This window comes from Paralichthys olivaceus, chromosome 8 (genome assembly GCF_024713975.1).
Source record: "Paralichthys olivaceus isolate ysfri-2021 chromosome 8, ASM2471397v2, whole genome shotgun sequence".
Taxonomy (NCBI): Eukaryota; Metazoa; Chordata; class Actinopteri; order Pleuronectiformes; family Paralichthyidae; genus Paralichthys; species Paralichthys olivaceus.
The window spans coordinates 18,755,490-18,773,885 of NC_091100.1; the positions used below are offsets into that span (position 1 = coordinate 18,755,490).

General features: G+C 41.8%; 3 protein-coding genes across 6 annotated transcripts; all 3 read right to left on the bottom strand.

Moving 5' to 3' along the window:
- Positions 1-58: 58 nt before the first annotated feature.
- Positions 59-7,842, bottom strand: zfyve27 (zinc finger, FYVE domain containing 27). 2 transcript variants are annotated; one of them, XM_069530566.1, is made up of 14 exons: positions 7,486-7,842; positions 6,922-7,158; positions 6,751-6,821; positions 6,475-6,661; positions 6,021-6,116; positions 5,210-5,322; positions 4,671-4,789; positions 4,223-4,294; positions 3,727-3,747; positions 3,501-3,521; positions 2,191-2,332; positions 1,923-1,969; positions 1,740-1,821; positions 59-1,618 (listed from the first exon to the last, which is right to left on the bottom strand). In XM_069530566.1, the coding sequence occupies exons 2-14, from the start codon at positions 7,155-7,157 to the stop codon at positions 1,548-1,550; spliced, it is 1,278 nt and encodes a 425-aa protein (XP_069386667.1). In that variant the 5' UTR covers position 7,158; positions 7,486-7,842; the 3' UTR covers positions 59-1,547. The 2 variants fall into 2 exon arrangements, with proteins under 2 accessions (XP_069386667.1, XP_019934287.1); XM_020078728.2 differs by lacking the exons at positions 3,501-3,521; positions 3,727-3,747 and having other exon boundaries at positions 7,486-7,837.
- Positions 7,843-10,175: 2,333 nt separating this feature from the next.
- On the bottom strand, positions 10,176-13,712 carry LOC138411201 (serine/threonine-protein kinase pim-1-like). 2 transcript variants are annotated; one of them, XM_069530567.1, is made up of 9 exons: positions 13,228-13,712; positions 12,109-12,168; positions 11,852-11,989; positions 11,663-11,757; positions 11,520-11,567; positions 11,212-11,430; positions 10,698-10,878; positions 10,412-10,582; positions 10,176-10,316 (listed from the first exon to the last, which is right to left on the bottom strand). In XM_069530567.1, exons 2-9 carry the CDS (start codon positions 12,146-12,148, stop codon positions 10,225-10,227), a joined length of 984 nt encoding a protein of 327 aa, XP_069386668.1. In that variant the 5' UTR covers positions 12,149-12,168; positions 13,228-13,712; the 3' UTR covers positions 10,176-10,224. The 2 variants fall into 2 exon arrangements, with proteins under 2 accessions (XP_069386668.1, XP_069386669.1); XM_069530568.1 differs by lacking the exon at positions 13,228-13,712 and adding an exon at positions 12,413-13,204.
- An 850-nt stretch (positions 13,713-14,562) lies between these two features.
- Positions 14,563-18,286, bottom strand: LOC109624200 (uncharacterized). 2 transcript variants are annotated; one of them, XM_020078727.2, is made up of 4 exons: positions 18,147-18,286; positions 17,108-18,031; positions 16,070-16,363; positions 14,563-15,686 (listed from the first exon to the last, which is right to left on the bottom strand). In XM_020078727.2, the coding sequence occupies exons 2-4, from the start codon at positions 17,610-17,612 to the stop codon at positions 15,154-15,156; spliced, it is 1,332 nt and encodes a 443-aa protein (XP_019934286.2). In that variant the 5' UTR covers positions 17,613-18,031; positions 18,147-18,286; the 3' UTR covers positions 14,563-15,153. The 2 variants fall into 2 exon arrangements, with proteins under 2 accessions (XP_019934286.2, XP_019934285.2); XM_020078726.2 differs by having other exon boundaries at positions 14,563-15,704.
- Positions 18,287-18,396: the final 110 nt, after the last annotated feature.

Here is an 18,396-nt window from a genome sequence, read left to right on the forward strand (position 1 = left end):
CTCTTACTCAGTTGCTTTCAAATGTAAGACTCAAAAAGAAAACACTTACCACTGGGACTTTAAGTTAATGAAATCATCTCAGAGTTTATTTCAATAGTGGCGTGTTTTAACAATAAAATATGGGCCAATATTTACAGAATTCATCATTAGGTCAAATAATAACTTTCCATTTCTGGAGTTATAATTTAAATATATTAGATATAGAAGAACAATTTACAGTAACCGTTTATATATGATTACAATAAAAGCAAAGCAAACAATTACAATCATCCTTGTCTGATCATCATTAAAACAACTTTTCCATCAAAGACCAAGCATTTGGGCTACAATGCCCCCACATTGATTCTTTTAAGTCCTGCTTGCAAGAGTGTGAGGCTCTGATGATGGTTTCAGTTGGTTTCTCAGTCTGTTCAGATGAATTGAATCCAGTTGGATTGACGGTTGATACAGATTGATACGGTTAAAAGGTGAAGCTGGAGCTGCAGGGATAGTTTTCTGTGTTGTCTCTATGCTCCACAACAAAGCCAGTTTGACATGTCCACACAGGAATTAACAACAATCAGGAAGAAGAATGAAGTATACCGTGATTCATTAGCATGGTTCATCTCTGGACTTGACACACACAGGAGCAGTATATAGTGGTGTGGGTTGCAGCAGGAGCAGATGCAATTATTAAAACATGAAGTCAACCAAAATCACTGGCCTGGAATAGTTGGATAAACCCAGAAATAATCACAAAGAGATGCTGACCAGCTACAGGTCAAAGTGGACTGAAGGATAACAAACGAGGAAAACGGTTTTAAATGGCCGGCATGTGCACGCCGCAGCGAGCAAAGCCGAATGCAGAGCTTCTTATTTGTTCATCCAAATAAACAGAATTCAGTTTTGTGCAGTGCCTCACTCACAACATCATATTCATCACCAATCTAAAAAATATGCCATGGTTATCCAGTAAACCTTAGTCTTGTTTGTTCTCTCTTACAGTTGAAGAGCCAACACCAGGATAAAGATATCAACATTCAAGTGGATTCAACTTTGTGGCAAGACAAGGTATGTAAAAACAAAACCACCGACATCCAGTAAAACTCCCACTATCACCCGACGCCACCCGGCACAATCTGGGCCTACACCTTGTTTTATACTTCCCTGGGCCTAACGAAAGGAAAACCATGGTCCTTGATTTTCGTTTATACTATTACCTCCTGTTTTAACTCTCATTGATTCATAAGGTCCAGTTCTTCATAGAAAGTTAAAAAAACTAAATATGTTACATGTTACAGTAGAAGTCCCATAATGATAAGTAGCTGAGGAGAGATTTGACTGGAAAGGGCAGGACCAACATAGGAGAAATCTTGACTGACATTAAGTGCCTTAACATGAACCAAGGTGTGCGTGTGCGTGTGCGTGTGCGTGTGCCTGTGTTTGTGTGTGTGTGTGTGTGTGTGTGTGTGTGTGTGTGTGTGTGTGTGTGTGTGTGTGTGTGTGAGGGCTACAGTAACTTTCTGAAGGACCTTCCACTGGCCACCGGGAGATAGACTGACGCCATGTCACTGTAACTTGATGAGAGAGGAATTACAAGGAGCACAGACAAACACTGTCTCTCTCTGTGCCTCTGGAGCTGGAGAAGAAACAGTAAGACAAGAAAATCATCAGTCAGAACACAGATGAGCCAATCTGAATCAGTGTAAGAATAAAATGTTGTAGAATGATCCATTATCTTCTGTTTTTTCACTCCTTACCCGTTGCCCCCATGCAAGCTCTCAGCACTTTAAAAGAGCAGCATCGGGAACAGAAGCTGTTGCCACAGTTACTGCAGTTCCTCTGCAACAAGAGACAAAAACATGTTGAAGAAAAGACAAAATCAATCATGATCATGTGATGTCTAAATATCCCTGATTCTTGTCACAAGTTTTCAGACTGACCCTTTTCTTCAGCACTGAGAAGACGGCGTTGCAACTCGAACAGTTGCCTAAGGAGACAAAGAAAAACAAATAGAAAAAGTATGATGAAATCTAGTTCATAGTGCTAGTACTGCCATAGAAGCCAGTAGCCAGTCAGATTTACCTTAATGTACTCTCAGGTTCGGCTTTTTAACGTTATTGCAATTAAAAGACCACTTGATGATACCAAGGTACTTCAAAAGTGGCAACAAGTATAATGAAACCAGTGGATGAGTGGGAGCAGACTGACCTGTGCTGGTGGTGGGGTAGCGTTTACGCAACTTCTCTGTCAGTTTGGACACTTTGCTGCGTATTGGTTCGTTGCGGCTCAAGAGGCCATTTTCAGAGATGGTGTCAAACTCTGGGGCCCCGAGAGGCCCTTCGTCATCCTCCTGAGCGAGAGGAAGGAGGTAGGAGAGGGGGAAGGAAAAGGGGGAGTTATGTACTGTATGTGCGACAGTCATCACAGTTGGTCTTTAAGAGTGTGGAAACCTGGCCAGGAAACAGAGCCAGCAGTACGGCAAAACTGGCAGAAATCGTGAGGATTTCAGCAAGTTTGACAAAAAGATGTTTGGTAAATAAATCAAGTAGATCGATGACAAGACATAGGTGGAAAATACATGCATATTTACAGAAAGAAATCCTGAGACTACGAATACATAATGAGTGCTGATTATATGTCTACACCATACAGTCTATGGTCTATGGTCTCAGGCATGTCTCATGCAGGCAGTGTGACTGCTCTAACCTGATAACATGGGCAAGGAAATGAAAAGACATTCCACAATGCACACAGACTGTTCCAAATCCATCCACCTCCTGATAAACAGTAGATATTCAAAAAAGATGAAGGCAACGAGTCAGAAAATGTAAAATATATAAATCCTCACCAACTCTTCAAGGTACCACATGTTGTGATTAGTCAAAGAATATGCTTCTATGCACTGAATTGGTTCAAAGAGTCCTTCGCATACACTTCACATCAAGTTATAACCTCCACCAAGGAGGTTATGTTTTTCGCCCTTGCCAGTTTGTTCATTGGTTGGTTGGTTTGTTTGCTGTTTTTTTGTCAGCTGGATAACACGAAAACTAGTGAATGGATTTTCACGAAACTTGGGAAAAGATGGGACATGAGCTGAGAAAGATCCACAAAATGTTGGTGCGGATCCAGGAATTGTTATTTTTGACTTTCTTTAAACGAGAAAGGGTGTTTTGACATTTTCACGTTTCCCAGGAAGTAAGTCATAGATCTTGATGAAAAAGATCTGGCATGTTAAGGGACCTGATATCTATTGGTGTGTGAAATTTGGTGCAACTTGATTGAATTTAAGGGACTGTTGGGCCTTGGTGGAGGTATGAGCTCTACTAAGGGACATTCTAGTTTAAACGGGTTTGAGGAAGGAAAGTTGATTTCACTAATGTCATGAATAATGCCAGTCATGCAGACTAGAAATGAAGGAGCCTGTATGATGGGATTATTGGAGACAGATGACAACAATGGGCAAACACATGAAGGCAAGGAGAGATGGATGGATGGAGGCACTAGAGTAATCCACTTACCACTAAGACCAAAGGGGTTTCCTTATCACGATGCAGAACAACACACGAGAACAATGTTACTCACAAACACCGATATTCAGTGTGAGTATAAAAGGAACAAACTCAACCCTTCACAGAGTAAAGCAAGAACTAAACCACCTCAAACAAGTGGACACTTGAAGTTCATGTGGCGAGTAGTTCTACAGGTTACTGAGTGGAGGTGCACTGGCCTCTTCTAAACACTCACCTGCAGGGAAATCGAATGTTCCTGATTTCAGAAGCAGGCAGAGAAAAAAACAGGAGGTATAATTTTTTTGTGATGCATGCTCCGATGACGTTTCAAATTTGTACTAAGGAGGAAGATACAAAATCCAGTTATGTTTTCTCTTATAAATACTGGGAAATACAGACTACAGGTGTTTAGCTGATGGGACACATTTTCAGGAAGAGTTGAAATATGCTTTTTTTGAGAATTAGAGGAAAAGATCAACACCATGCTCATGTCTGTTAAATGTCAAAATAAATGTCAAAGCAAAGACACATATCACCAAAAACGTAACACTTGCTTACTTGACGTGTCTTTTACCATTAATCCAACATTTTATTTGAATGATCATTGATTAAACAAAAAATATCAGTTGTCCTGGTGTCTGGAAATCCCACAACAGATGTGTTATTCTTAGGAATTAGGCCACCAGTAAACGAGTGATTGTAATATGGACATATTGGTTTAGATTATTTACCTCAATGGCATCTTTAAATTCATCATCAGGTTCTGCTTCCTCAGCCTCCTCTACACTGCCAGGAGACAGATCCTGTCATTGCACACACACACACACACACATAAATATTCAGCTACATTCACTACAAACAGTCCCAGGATCAGCACTTTGGACATTGGTCAGGATATGACTGAGCATCTGAGCTGTTCTGGTAAACAGGACGATGTCATCAATACAGAAAATTGTATTCATTTTGCTATTGCTGGAACGTGAAATCCCGACATAAACAAGTGGCTCGATGGATGGAGAAAATCCATGCATGGATTTGTGTCACATTACTGGATGAATACATTAAGAGCATGGGATCAACTGGATAAGAAGATTACAGTCATGGTTGGGTTTGATGTAAATCACAACCACTGAGTAAATCAGTATTTAACCCTTCGTACACTTTTCTCCTTCCTCTCACCTCCAGACTCGTTGGTGTGGGGGTCCTGTCCAGTAGACTTCTTTGTTCCTGTTCCTCACACAAACCCTCTGAGGCCTTAGTCTGGCCCATGTGGAAGAACTTTCTGAGGTCCAACAAAACTGAAAGCAAGGGAGAAGCAACCATTTACTTTAGCTTTTCATTCTTAAATAATTCTGCTTTTACACATGCACCGTAACCCTAAACATTTCCAGAAAATACCCAGAGGAAGGGTATTTAGTATTTTAGTTGGATTGGACATTAAACTGTCTTTACCCTGCCAGCTCTTTAGTGCAAAGTCTGCGTAACGTCTGATTGAGCTGAACAGGTAATTCATAGCAAGCAAGCGAGTTGAAGGTTGTGTCTACCCATCCCCTTGCATGATCTACCCAGGCGCCGCCCTCACCTAACCCAAATGGTACACTTCCCACCGCATGTGTGAAATTCCAGGTAATGTCTACATCTGATTCTCTGGACACTGTCAGGAGTTCATATGAGAAAATGGCAACAGTTAGTGCTTCTTTCAGACAGGATCTACTGACCTCTGAAGAAGTCTCTGTTGCACAGGAAGATGGCGCTGTTGAGCCCAGCCAGCACCCAGCCCACAGGAACAAGGTAGAGCAGACAAACCACTATTATCATCCCTCCATAGAACCTGAAGTTAGATGATACAAATGTCAGGTCACAGTCAAACCATGTGAGTGACTGATCAGCCATTACATTTAATGCTATAATGATGTAACAACTGACCTGGGTCTGAAATAAGAGTATTTTATAGCTGTTTACAATGATGTAAACAGAAATAAGCTTATATTCCCATATAAAAGAACATAGCCCAGTTAAGTAACATTAGGTTGCAATTATTATTAATACACTGATTATGCCTACACCAAATGTTATAAATTGCAAATTTCTTTCCATTTCTTTCCAGTATTACCTGGTTCTAACTAACACACTACATTTAGCAAATGAATCAACACAGAAACAAAGAATGATCTATTTGTTAATAGCCGTCACTTAACTAATCAGTGATCAACTGACTCAACATACAGGAGACACTGTCCATTTGTGTAAATGTAAAATGAACAGGATTTATATAGTGCTTTTTCTAATCTTATCAAGCAAAGTGCTTTACAGTTGAGTCGCACTGACCCATTCACACAGCACTATTGTATGCAGCTCTTTTTCTATTACACACCAATTCAGCCAGCAATTTGGGCTTCAAGGAAACTTTGGAATGCAGACTGGAGGAGCTGGTCAAACCACCGACCTTCTCCTCCTGAGTTTGTGTGAGTTTGTGTGAGTTTGTGTGTGTCTGTGTGTGTGTGTGTGTGTGTTTATGCAGATGCAGACCTTGATGACTTGGTGTGATTATCCCAGTGCAGGACCTTGTCAATAGCTTCTGCTGACTGACAGGCAGAGGACAACATGTCGTCTAGATGCTTCAACCTGGTGAAGCCAGAAAACACCCGACACACAAACATTACAAAGGCCAAAGATACACTAACCCAAACATGAACAAATACACATGTCATGAATGCAGTTTGTCCAAAGGAGATAACTAAATCATGTTTGCATTATCAGTTAGTCTATTTATTTAAATCAAAGATGAATTATTTCTTTATGTTTAAAACATTACAACCTTACAAAATTAATTCTGACTGTGATGGATGTGAGGAACTCATTTTCTGGGTAATACAAGACACAAAACTACGTATTTTAAAGAAATATTAATCAGTAAATTGAGAAAATCATCAGCAGGTGAATCAATAATGATTGACCCTATCCCCTGCAGAATCTGTCTTACAGGTCTTTTACTTCCAGCATGGCCTCCTGTTTGGTGAGATGCACTGTCTGCAGGTCTCTGCGGTGCACAGTGTGATAGTGCCTCCTCTGGAGCTCAGCTTCAGAGGCTCTGCCCCCACACCTGTCCTGCCGATAACCCAGGGCAGCAGGCGCCAACACCAGCGCCACACCCACTGAGAACCAGCCCACTGACACCAGACAGCAGACACAACAATATGTTATTATAGTGTGTTTTAAGGCATCACACAAATGTTGGGTCAATAATGCCTTATCTTACCTTCATTAACAGTGCAGAAGAAGACATTAAGAAATAAACACACCAGCAGTGAGCACAGCGGCATCTTCCATCTGAGAGATTTAAAAAAACAAAAACAAACATGACTACTTCATTATACAAGCAATTAAATCGCATGATGCTCAAACAGGCTGCAGACAAACACATACGCACCCGAGCAGGAAGCGGCTCAGCTCCATTGCTTCTGCAAGTGGTTCTAAAAACAGAGCGATTCTCTTATAGGAAACCACCATGTTGTGGAGGTCAAAGTGTGGTGTACACCGAGGGCTCCCCAGCTCAGAGGCGTCTGGAGACCCGGGGGTCTCTTTGGATAGTGTGTGAACCAGCTCCCCTCGTTCGCCTGTACCCTGTGAAGGGTCCTGGGATGCTCCAGTACTGTGCATTGTCATTCTGTGAAGAGTTAAACACAAGAAAGAGTGGTGTCTTGTGAATTGAAAGTGAAAGGTTGATACTCTGCAGTACATTTTGTTCTGTTACAGAGAGACAAGACAGGAAGAGATGATCAATACAAATCAATACTGTCTGTGCACAAGGTGGGGAACAGTCAAATTAAACTATTCATCGTGACACAGCCACATCTCAATAGAGCCGCTGCGGTGGCCTGTGAGGTGCTGTCAGGAACACTGAAGTGAACCTGACCAGCTGACACCAGATCTGTGGATCAAGAGATCTAACTTCAGCCCAGCTAACATCAGCTGCCCGAAGGAGACAACTTACCCTGAGCTGAGAGTCCAACCGCATCCAGCTCGTGAGGCTGCAGCCTGAAGGAGCTCAGGTGAAACTAGCGAGTCCCACCGACAACAGCATCAGCCCGGAGGAAGGAAGAGCCTGACCCGGTCAACATGACAGCAGCACGGCCTCCGGCATGAGCACCAACCGGTCAAAGCGAGGCGGTTCACGGCAATGACGGGTTGTCTTCGGAGGAACTATTAGTATTATTCCGGTATTTTTGTGAGCGCACGACTTCTTATCGCTGTTAGCTTTGTTATTAGCTCCGTGTTGTTCCGCGAACGCCCGCTTCCGCGTATCATCCAGGCCGATGCGTTGATCGCAGAGTAGACGATGCAAACGGGCGAATGAGTCTAAGGTAGTCGATCACAGAGCAGGATGATCTTCACCAACATGTGATCAATATCAGATCAATATCTTCATGATCAATAATTCTGTAGCTGTGCAGTTCACAGTTGGTATACCGTCACTAAATGACTGGATGCATGTGTCGCTTCCTGAAGAAGAGGCTTTTCATGTGATCGCAGGTCATCAGCAGTATAAAAGTACTTATTTTAATATGTGTTGTCAGAACATATTCTTCTATAGGATTGATGCCGTTGAAGCCCATGAAAACATGAGGGGGATAAGATCATCATCATCAATCATTTCACAGCATCACTGTTCAGGTTATTTGATCATATTATAGTTTTACACAATTACTTTATTTTGTTCTTACACATTCTATTTTTTTAATCTAATAATTAGAAACATGACACATGGGATGTTTTCTTATATTTCACTAAAGATATAACCCTGCTGCATCTGCAATTTTTACACTGTTTTAGATGCTCTGTTGAAATACAGTAAAAATTTGATATTTCTAATAACGTTTCTTTCATTTGATTCTTGCCTGCTGTTGTGTATGTCAATGAACTTTCTTTGACAAATGAGACCGACAGTAAAGATTTAGACTTGACACTTGAGGACAGTGAATATGGTTCAGTTTTTATTCTGCATTAGTTAATTTTGTACTTTTTGTTCCACTGATCTTTGCCCTTTTTAAATTCATATTTACAAAGATCAGAACAGAGGGGACAGTTTTTATAGGTGGCTCAAGACCGATTATTGAAAAAGAAGCCTCATACATGTGCATTGGAGATAGATACTTAGATAGATATAATGCATTACATAAATATGTACCTTAGATATTTAGTTTTGCACTTTTAAATCAACAGAGCTTTTGGCCTCTGTATAAGATCTGTGTGAACTGTTTTGAAAAATGTGAGAACCCCAATAAAAATGTGTGATCAATTGGATCCAGTTTCATCAATTGTGATTTACTATTTAGAAAAACGGAAAGGTTGAGAATCATACATGCAGATCACTTGATAGAAGATTTGAATATTTCATCCTATGTAGGACATTTTTCATTTTTTCAGTGTCTCTTTGGCTTGGTGTCCATCTCTGGTTTCCTCTGTGCAGATACATTCTGAAATTCTGCAGGAATCCTCACACTCATCATCAGAAAGGAATATCTCATGCCAACAGTTTTTTTCAGCTCCATATCATCTGCAGACCACTGATGCTTGGTGGCCTTACTTCCCAGGAGCCCAGTCTTCCTCTGTGTCCCTTCTGCACACGAACAATGGAGCAGCACGCAGTCAACATATCCTCCTCAGGATTCAGGCGAGGGATGGTGCAGCAGACAGATCCAAAAAGTAATATATACATTCCGCTGCTGGGATCAGGTGTTTTTGTCAGGGTTAGGAGGCAGAGTTTATCTCAGCCATGGGTGAAGCTGCAGCTCTGTCAGGGTGGGACGCAGCTTAGGGTCCTCCTCCAAACACAGCTGGAGGAAATCCTTGAGGTCTAGAGAGAAAAAGAGAGAGGAAAGTTGAAGATGACCATTGCAGTGTGTGATGTGTGTTTGCTGACAGGTTTGTGTACATGTGTGGTTTTCTTACTTTTGCACAGTCCATTTCTGATTCCCAGTTTCTTGCTGAGGAAGTGTTTGGTTTTGAATCTCTCAATATGGATCATCTCAAACAGAACTGTGCCAAGCTGCCACACTGTGCTTGGACCTGCCCTGTAGACAGAAGAGCTGAAACACTCTGGAGGGGCGTACTTTTCAGTCCCTGGAATACACAGACATGATTATGAGACAATGAGTATGAGGAGGAGGAGAAGCTTTGTTTCCATGTAAAAGTCACAGATTAGTAATAGAGAAATAGCAGAAACCAGGCATCTTACCAAAGAATGTGTTGTAAAATGAACCTTTCTTCACGAGACAGCTCAGCCCAAAATCAATACGGCGAACCCATTTACAAAAACAAAACTGTCGAGATTTAATACTCCACATTCAACCATGACTACTTCATTACACAAGCAATTAAATCGCATGATGCTCAAACAGGCTGCAGACAAACACATACGCACCCGAGCAGGAAGCGGCTCAGCTCCATTGCTTCTGCAACTGGTTCTATAAACAGAGCGATTCTCTTATAGGAAACCACCATGTTGTGGAGGTCAAAGTGTGGTGTACACCGAGGGCTCCCCAACTCAGAGGCGTCTGGAGACCCGGGGGTCTCTTTGGATAGTGTGTGAACCAGCTCCCCTCGTTCGCCTGTACCCTGTGAAGGGTCCTGGGATGCTCCAGTACTGTGCATTGTCATTCTGTGAAGAGTTAAACACAAGAAAGAGTGGTGTGTGGTATCAGGTGTTTTTGTCAGGGTTAGGAGGCAGAGTTTATCTCAGCCATGGGTGAAGCTGCAGCTCTGTCAGGGTGGGACGCAGCTTAGGGTCCTCCTCCAAACACAGCTGGAGGAAATCCTTGAGGTCTAGAGAGAAAAAGAGAGAGGAAAGTTGAAGATGACCATTGCAGTGTGTGATGTGTGTTTGCTGACAGGTTTGTGTACATGTGTGGTTTTCTTACTTTTGCACAGTCCCTTTCTGATTCCCAGTTTCTTGCTGAGGAAGTGTTTGGTTTTGAATCTCTCAGTATGGATCATCTCAAACAGAACTGTGCCAAGCTGCCACACTGTGCTTGGACCTGCCCTGTACACAGAGGAGCTGAAACACTCTGGAGGGGCGTACTTTTCAGTCCCTGGAATACACAGACATGATTATGAGGCAATGAGTATGAGGAGGAGGAGAAGCTTTGTTTCCATGTAAAAGTCACAGATTAGTAATAGAGAAACAGCAGAAACCAGGCATCTTACCAAAGAATGTGTTGTAAAATGAACCTTTCTTCACGAGACAGCTCAGCCCAAAATCAATAAGGCGAACCCTTGGGACACTTGGGCCCGTCTCAATCAGGATATTTTGAGGTTTGATGTCCCGGTGAAAGATGGAGTTCTTCTCCAGTGCAATCGCCGCGTCCACCAGCTGCTTCATTATGTTCTGGGAGACAGAGACAGACAACAGTTTGACATTTTTCATGGCTGTGACTCTGTACAACTGTTTCCATAACATGGAGCTTCCATGAATGTGATCTTGAAATAACTATAAGGTCTTGTTCCTGGGAGTGGCTGCATGTTTCCACTGTGTCTTAGATACATGACACTTAAAAGGTGGCACTACTTTAAATACCAGGAGTGTAAAGTGTGGTTCAGTCGTGTGACAGGCAAAAAAGAGAAAAGGTTGAATTTTCCTCCATGTTGACAAGTAATGAGTTTATAATGTCAGTCAGAGGGGATCGTAGAGATGCACTTTGAATAGGATCTTCCAGCTTACCTTGGCCTTATTCCCCTGTAGAGAGCCATTGTTGAGGTTTATATATCTTAAGAGGTCGATGGCAGGGACAGGTCTCTCCATTACCACGACCAGTTCATGTCCCAGGTCATACCAATCCACTAATAATACTGGTGCTGACATCCCCATGGACGAATCTGTCATTGCTGTTAGTTTTTGCATTATTGCTACCTCTGTAGGGAGCTTCTCTCCATTCAGGCACTGAAAAGTCACAAGAATTCATTCATCAATACATTCAGAAAGTGAATGAGGTGATAGTTACAGTGGAGTAGTTGGTGCTGATCAATTACCACTTGTTTGCAGAAAAGTTTATCCTGTGGTATGTGCTTGATCGCCACCTATAAGACAACAACACAAGTTTGGTTATCACTTTCTGGCCCAATTGTGTGTGTGTGTGTGTGTGTGTGTCTATGTGTGGATGTGCGTTACTTACCGGCTTAAGATCTGCTTTGCGGTAGCCAGCAAACACTGATCCACAGCCTCCTGCACCAAGCTGACCCAGCACCCAGTATTTGGCCTCAAGTTCAGCTACACAGACACAAATATTTTGTTTTACTTTAAATACACGTGACCTAATGTGGCTCATTAATCTTTATTAATCTATTAATTACTTCCTGCTCACCATTTGGGTCGTCTCCTGAGGCATCCAGGGTCTTCATTTCAACAGCCCTCATCTTTTTTTCTCTCTCTTCCTTGCCTTCATCATTTCTGTCTTTCCTTTTCCTTCCTCTCAGCTTGCCAACCTCCTCAGAGGGTACACCTGCAAATGAGAAAGTCACAATCATCACTTTGTCATGATTGAGCTACAAACTGAAACAATGGCCACTTTATCTGATCAATAACATTGGTGAAAGCAGGTTTTTGCCTGAATTTACTCACCTTGATGTTCCTTGAGGACTTTATCATGGAGAGGATTCATCTTGGAGAAGTCAGCACATACTATGACAAGAAGTTCAAATCACAAATCAATTCAACATTTGTAGAGACATCTCTTGGACTTGTGTATGCTCCTATGTGACTGATATGTGTAGTTTTTCTTTTTTTTGGCTTATGCCTGTGGCAAACCAACACTTTATGTATTTGCCTGTGATCATAATGTGCGGGGGCCCATGTGATTTTAAATAAAAGCATCAGATGACTGTACCTAAAACATAATAATTGTATTGTAAATGATGTGCCTTACATGTATCAAGAGTCTATACCATTCTTTAATAACTGTGTATATTAAGTGTATTTTTCTTTTCCTGGTTTAGTACTTAGCATCGAGACAGTAAGATAAGGGTCTTTAAGTTAATGAATTAAAGGTACAGCATAATAGTTGTTGTGGAAAATCTGCTGATCAGTGGTCAACTCATCTATGAAGAAAGGGTTGAGGAGACCTTTGATGTCTTATGCTGAAATATTTATTGAAGCTTGGCCAAGGAGAATTGCACTATGCCCCAAAGAGGACAAGAGACAGTGTCTATGACAATTCCATAACAATAGTGTGTTTGATTTTTGTTAATTGTATGAAACAAACCTTGTTTAACAACCCTGTGCCCTAATATGTAATATTGTTGACTTTGCAACAGGGTTGTAATGGCTTCTATTGCCACATATTTTTTGAATGAATCTTTTTATTTTGAACCTGTTTCTTTTCAGAACACGCTGCCTGCTGGCTCTATGTTTCTCATGCACAGACGTACAGAGAAAAGCAAAGTTTGGAGAAGGGCGAGTTAGCTGCTCAATTTTTCAAAACGTGTTGTGATTTGAATATCAGTAACTAAGGTAAGTGCGACATTCATACTGCTACTAAAGCTCACACGGTGATTTGTGTAAACTTCAACTGAAAGAATTAAAAGTGATTCCTATCAAGTTAATTAACTCAACTAAATCATCTTTGTGTGGAATTTGTTCTCCTCGTGTAACATCTATTTCCTTTCAAATCAAGTGAATCCAAGTCAACATATGAAACGGATCGTTCAACCAAACATTTAAATTCACTCATTATCTACTGACCACTGTGGCGATGGAGGGGTGGGAGAAGTGTTTGAGTCAACAACACACTTTAGGGTTCTCGGGGGTGGATGTGGATGTGACGGGGTACAGGTGCACGTCGTCCTGATTCGCAGGTCGATGACACGAAGAACTGGTGTGGAGTGCGTGTCGCTTCACTTCAGATACACGGAGTTCATATGAGGGGTTCAACACACGTCTCTCTCGTCTCTGACGTCTGTGTCAACTGGTACTTTCACCACGATGTCCGCGTTTAGATCATGCACCTTTGGTTCCCACGGCAACCACTGTGGCTCGGTGACGTTCTATGACTTGGATGATGCGTTTGTTGCCACTGATGTCTCTGTTCTGTTCTTTCTCATTAATATAGAAAAATGCTGTGGCTGATTTGAACCCAGGCTCCCTCTGCATCATGCAAATGCTCTGTGAAAATTGTCAACGTGACAATTTAGCATGACTGTCTTCCTCTGTCTGCATATCATTACACACACACACACACACTCTATTTCCTTATTAACACAACTAATCAAACTACTGGGTCAACAGAGAGGCAGGGTCAGATGGGACGTGACTATCCACTGGGACACTGGGATCATTCAGTTAAGCTGTAAGTTTCTCATTTGGTGTTATATATTTTGCATAGATGAGTTATTGTTGTTTATTAGTAATGAGAATAATGGGGTGTAAAATAGATTCTAGACCTTAGTAAGACTATTATATGGTCTTCGTTGCCCTTTACAGGTAATCTGAATGTGTCCTGGACGTCTTTACTGTTTCATGAGATCTGTCCTCTGTCCTCATTCTCTGTGCAAATCTGTACCAGGCAGTTCTCTTCAAAATAAAGTTTTTACTCAAGCAAATACTGTTGCTTTTTAAACTTTTTGAAACAGATTTTATCAAATGTTTAGATATATACTAAGCAGACCCAGGATACTCAGGAGTAAATGGAAAAATGCATTCACACTGATAAAGGCAATAAGCAGACAGCATCTTGTAAAAGATAGGGACAATAACAATAAGACATTACATAAAAGAATATCTGACTCTGAACACTTGGTGGAGAGCAGGCTGAACTGGTGTCAGTGACTTTAGTAAATATAAATTCCCACATCTACCTAAATCAAACCTTAAAATTAGACTTCAGCCAAAAGGCTTCCACTGTCATATATACAGTGGTGCAATACAACAAAAGATACATCCCTCGTTCACCTACTGGCCAATTTTAATCATATATCTATTAATATAATTTATGTATAATGACAAAATAAGATGGTTTGGATAAATGATGCACATAAATAAATGATGAGAAAACAAGATTTCCCCCAAAAAGAAAAAAAATTACTCAGTGATTTAATTTAATAATAAAATTTGCATTCACATTTACAAATGCATTAAAAGCTTCCACATATTATTAATAAATACTAATGAGTCATCATATATATGGACAGTACGCAGTTAAATAGACATTAGAGACTTTGTCCTTTTCTACCAATGAGGACACTAATTTACAGAACATGAAATGAAGCAGATCAATAATAATTTGCTGCAATGCTGCTTTCTAGATGAGAGCCATTAAAACATTAGCTGTAATCTCAGAAAAACTGTGACAGTACAGGAAAGACACTGTTAGGAGCAGTCATCAGTCGCTGTGAGGTAGCACTGACATGTTAATAGAGTTAATGAAAGATTGGGACTGTTGTTTGCACTTTGCTCATTTTTATATGATACTAACATTTCTGTCTGTAACAGCATTCATTCTCAATGCTCTTGTAGGTTAATACATGAACATAAGGGATAAATCATGTCTGCCAGAGGATTTCAGTCAGTGTCGGGAACCTGTGAAAATAGATTTTTAAATATAAAATAATCTCAAACAAAAAAACTGCCGTTTTATCACATATAAAGAGCTTAAACCCAGTGAGTCCCTCTTTACTGCAGCTGCTTGTTGTGTGCACGCTGGTGGAATTTAAGTCCCCCGCAGTTTCTGAACGACTTCCCACACTGTCCACAGATATACGGCTTCTCTCCAGTGTGGATACGGAAGTGCCTGGTTAATGCACCGGAGTGACGAAAGCACTTGGAGCAAACCGAGCAGGTGTATGGTCTCTCTCCTGTGTGTATGCGGAGGTGGGTCTTGAGGTTCTCCAGGCGGTTGAAGTCTCGGTTGCACTCTGTGCAGCGGAAGGGGCTGCAGCCCGGAGGGTAAAGCTGCAGTCTGGCCCTCTTCCTTCCAGCTGTGGGCGGCGGACAACGCTGCTGGAGCTTCTGCTGGCACTGGCCAGAGTGCCGTCGCAGCAAGCTGGGCAGGTGGAAGGACTGGCCGCAAAGCTTGCAGGCGTATATGTTGCCAATGGTGTGGCTGGTCCTCACGTGGACTCCATAAGTCTGTGGACGAACCTCTGGGATGGGAGCGGGTTCTTCCAGCTGGAAGATGGGAAACTCAGAGGAGAGGGAGGGAAGATCTGTGGGCAGTGGAAGGCCTGGGGTCATGTTTGGAGGATGTAAAAAACAACAAGTGTTTTAAAACTGTAGGAAAAACAGGACAAACTGTAGAAAAAGTACTTTTTTTATATAAATCTTTAACAATTTCCCAGAGAATAATTGGTGGATCTTGATGAAAAAAATTGGGCACATTTAGAGTCCAGATATCAATGAGTGTGTGAAGTTTGATGCAGCCTGATTGGATCCAAGGGGACTGTTGGTCCTTTTCAGAGGTATACGCTCTACTGAGTGCCAGTCTTGTTACAGAACTGTGTTATCATGTGTATCATTGTGTACTATCTGTTTTGTTGCTGTAGACAAACATTGTGTGATTGTTTCAGGCTGTAGCTGAGTTTACTCTTACCCTGAGACAGCTGGGTGTTCGGGTCTTGGCTCGGAGTATCCAGCACTTCTTGTTCCCACTCGGACACAGACTCCAGGCTAAAATCCTCCACTTTGATCGAGTCTAAGCAGCAAACTAAACTATCTCTATCCTCCTCTTCTTCTTCAGGTTTCTCCTGCTTTACTGTAATCTGCTCTAAAGTGGACATTGCATCATTGCTGGGGAGTGGAGCCACATGGTGAGCAGTTGAGTCCTGACACGGCTGCTTGATGCTTTCTGCCTTCACCACACTTACACAGGAAATTGCTTCAGTTACTTCAGTAAAAACAAAAAAACACAGGATATCAGTGTAGCCAAATGGGAAATGATGATGCAATTAAAATGATCGTATTTTTGGGAAAATTATCAATCACGAGTCATATCCAAGAAAACAAGAACAAAGCACAAACAATAAATACTACTACTATACTATATAATACTAATAATACAAGTCAGGTAATATTTATTACATCTTTGCAATACTTGTACAGATTAAGATAAAGAGCAGCTGATTTGCACAAAACTAGAGCCATTGTGTATTTTTAATTTTCCATTCATCACTCTGTGCATGAATTGACTATTCTTTTTTTTTCCCACTATTCTTAATGTTCGCTGTATGTTTGTTTACGATGTAAGTATTTAATTTAGTCATTTAGAGCAATGCTACATCAGAGTCAAATCCCCTGTATGTGCACACATACTTTGCCAATAAATCTGATCCTGATGTATATATTTTAGTTTCTCTTCTCATTAGCTCATTTTTTTCCTTGATCCCTTTGGCAGGGGGGTACACTTTTATTTATTCATTACAGGTGTGCTTTCACCTAATTACTATTTTATGTTTTATGCTCTTTTCATCTTTAACTTGTATAGCACCTTGTGATTTGAAAGTTGCTACATAAGTCAAGTTTATTATTCACCTATTTCGTCATTAAATTAGGTTATTTTACCTGATTTAGACGGTCTTGTTTTACCATGAAAGCAAACTATAAATAAAGTTTTCAAACTATATATACGTACCACTGGTACATGCATTACTGAGGTCTCCCTCTGGCTCTGAAGCAGCATGAATGACGAGCTGCATCCTCACGTCACCTGATCCCTGCTCCTCATGTCTGCTCTCAGGCTGCTGTGCACAGCTGTGACAGGCAGGGGGAGCCTCACCTGTGATCCCTCTACAGCTGTGCACACTGACCGCTGCTGGGCTGAATCTCGCTGGAGATGGTTGATCAGTCAACGGGAGAGAGCCTGCAACTCTCTCCAGGACGCACGCAGGCTCCAACATGGCTTCAGCTCTCTGCAGCCTCCGCCTGAGGGACTCGTTCTCGCGTCGCATGTCCTCGAACATGTCTCCCGTCGTCTGACCCACCAGCTTCTTCACCTCGCTGACTGCGATCTGCACAGCCACTTCGAAAGCTGCGTGTATGGCCGCAACTAGCTCCTCTTCCAGGGACAGAGCGGCCTCATCTCCGGCTGCTTGTGTCGCGGAGGAGCGTCTCCTGGCCCCGGTAAGCTGCGGCTTCATGGTGCATTCAAAGACACATTAGCTGGATCCAGAAAACTATCACCGGCTGAGAAAGCTCCTTACAGATGATCTCTGTTGTGACTATCCTGAACAGACGCTGCAGCGAGTTCATCAGATATAGGGTTTCACTTCCGCCTACAGTTTCTGACATCTACTGGTCCACAGGGTGAACTGCAGCATTTAATACAATAATAAAAAGACGAGTTAAATTGAGAAACTTGATTTTATTGTATAAACATAACCTCACACAAAGGTTCAAATGACACATAACAGCAGACACGTGGTTTTCACAGGTAAAGACCATGCTTTCAAGGCCGCATTCGTCACTTCCGGGTTTTGTAGTCTTCCAAGTTCGCCAGCACCCAACCAGAGGGCACGAGCATTGTCAGAGTCAGCACAGTCAGCGCGAACACAGACTCCTGAGGGTCAGTCATGTCAGAAACTTCAGCCAGCACTAAACTTTTTAAAACATCTTGAGTTTTAAATGTACATATCAAAACATTTTCAAAGAAGGTTCTCATTTTATAAACTCACCACCGCACCGATGTTACTTTTAGGCGGTTTGCTGTGGATGTAAGCTGCTTTTTGTCGAATCATGACTCGTGCCCTTGGGAGAGAAGCCAGTGGAGGCCTAAGCAGTGCAGTGAGCAGCCCACACATGTTGGACTTCAGTAGAAAACCTCCTGCGTCCTCTGATGCAACACAAGTGACCTGCAGGCTGCTGGAGGGGAGACCTTAAACGCCACACACCTGCCCACTCATATAGGTTCAATTAGGTGGCCTT

Bases quoted from the DNA above. Each gene is read 5' to 3' on its own strand.
- zfyve27 (XM_069530566.1), bottom strand. From the start codon at position 7,157: ATGACAATGCACAGTACTGGAGCATCCCAGGACCCTTCACAGGGTACA. The intron at 5,323-6,020 runs GTCTGCATCTGC...ATCTAACTTCAG, and splicing joins AATCACACCAAGTCATCAAG to GTTCTATGGAGGGATGATAA. The intron at 3,522-3,726 runs GTGAGTGTTTAG...CATCGTGATAAG, and splicing joins AACATTCGATTTCCCTGCAG to GAAACCCCTTTGGTCTTAGT.
- LOC138411201 (XM_069530567.1), bottom strand. From the start codon at position 12,148: ATGAATCCTCTCCATGATAAAGTCCTCAAGGAACATCAAG. The intron at 10,583-10,697 runs GTAAGATGCCTG...TGTGTATTCCAG, and splicing joins ATTTTACAACACATTCTTTG to GGACTGAAAAGTACGCCCCT. The intron at 10,317-10,411 runs GTAAGAAAACCA...TTTTCTCTCTAG, and splicing joins CAGAAAGGGACTGTGCAAAA to ACCTCAAGGATTTCCTCCAG.
- LOC109624200 (XM_020078726.2), bottom strand. From the start codon at position 17,612: ATGAAGCCGCAGCTTACCGGGGCCAGGAGACGCTCCTCCGCGACACAA. The intron at 16,364-17,107 runs GTACGTATATAT...TTTTTACTGAAG, and splicing joins CAGTAATGCATGTACCAGTG to TAACTGAAGCAATTTCCTGT. The intron at 15,705-16,069 runs GTAAGAGTAAAC...ACATGACCCCAG, and splicing joins GAACACCCAGCTGTCTCAGG to GCCTTCCACTGCCCACAGAT.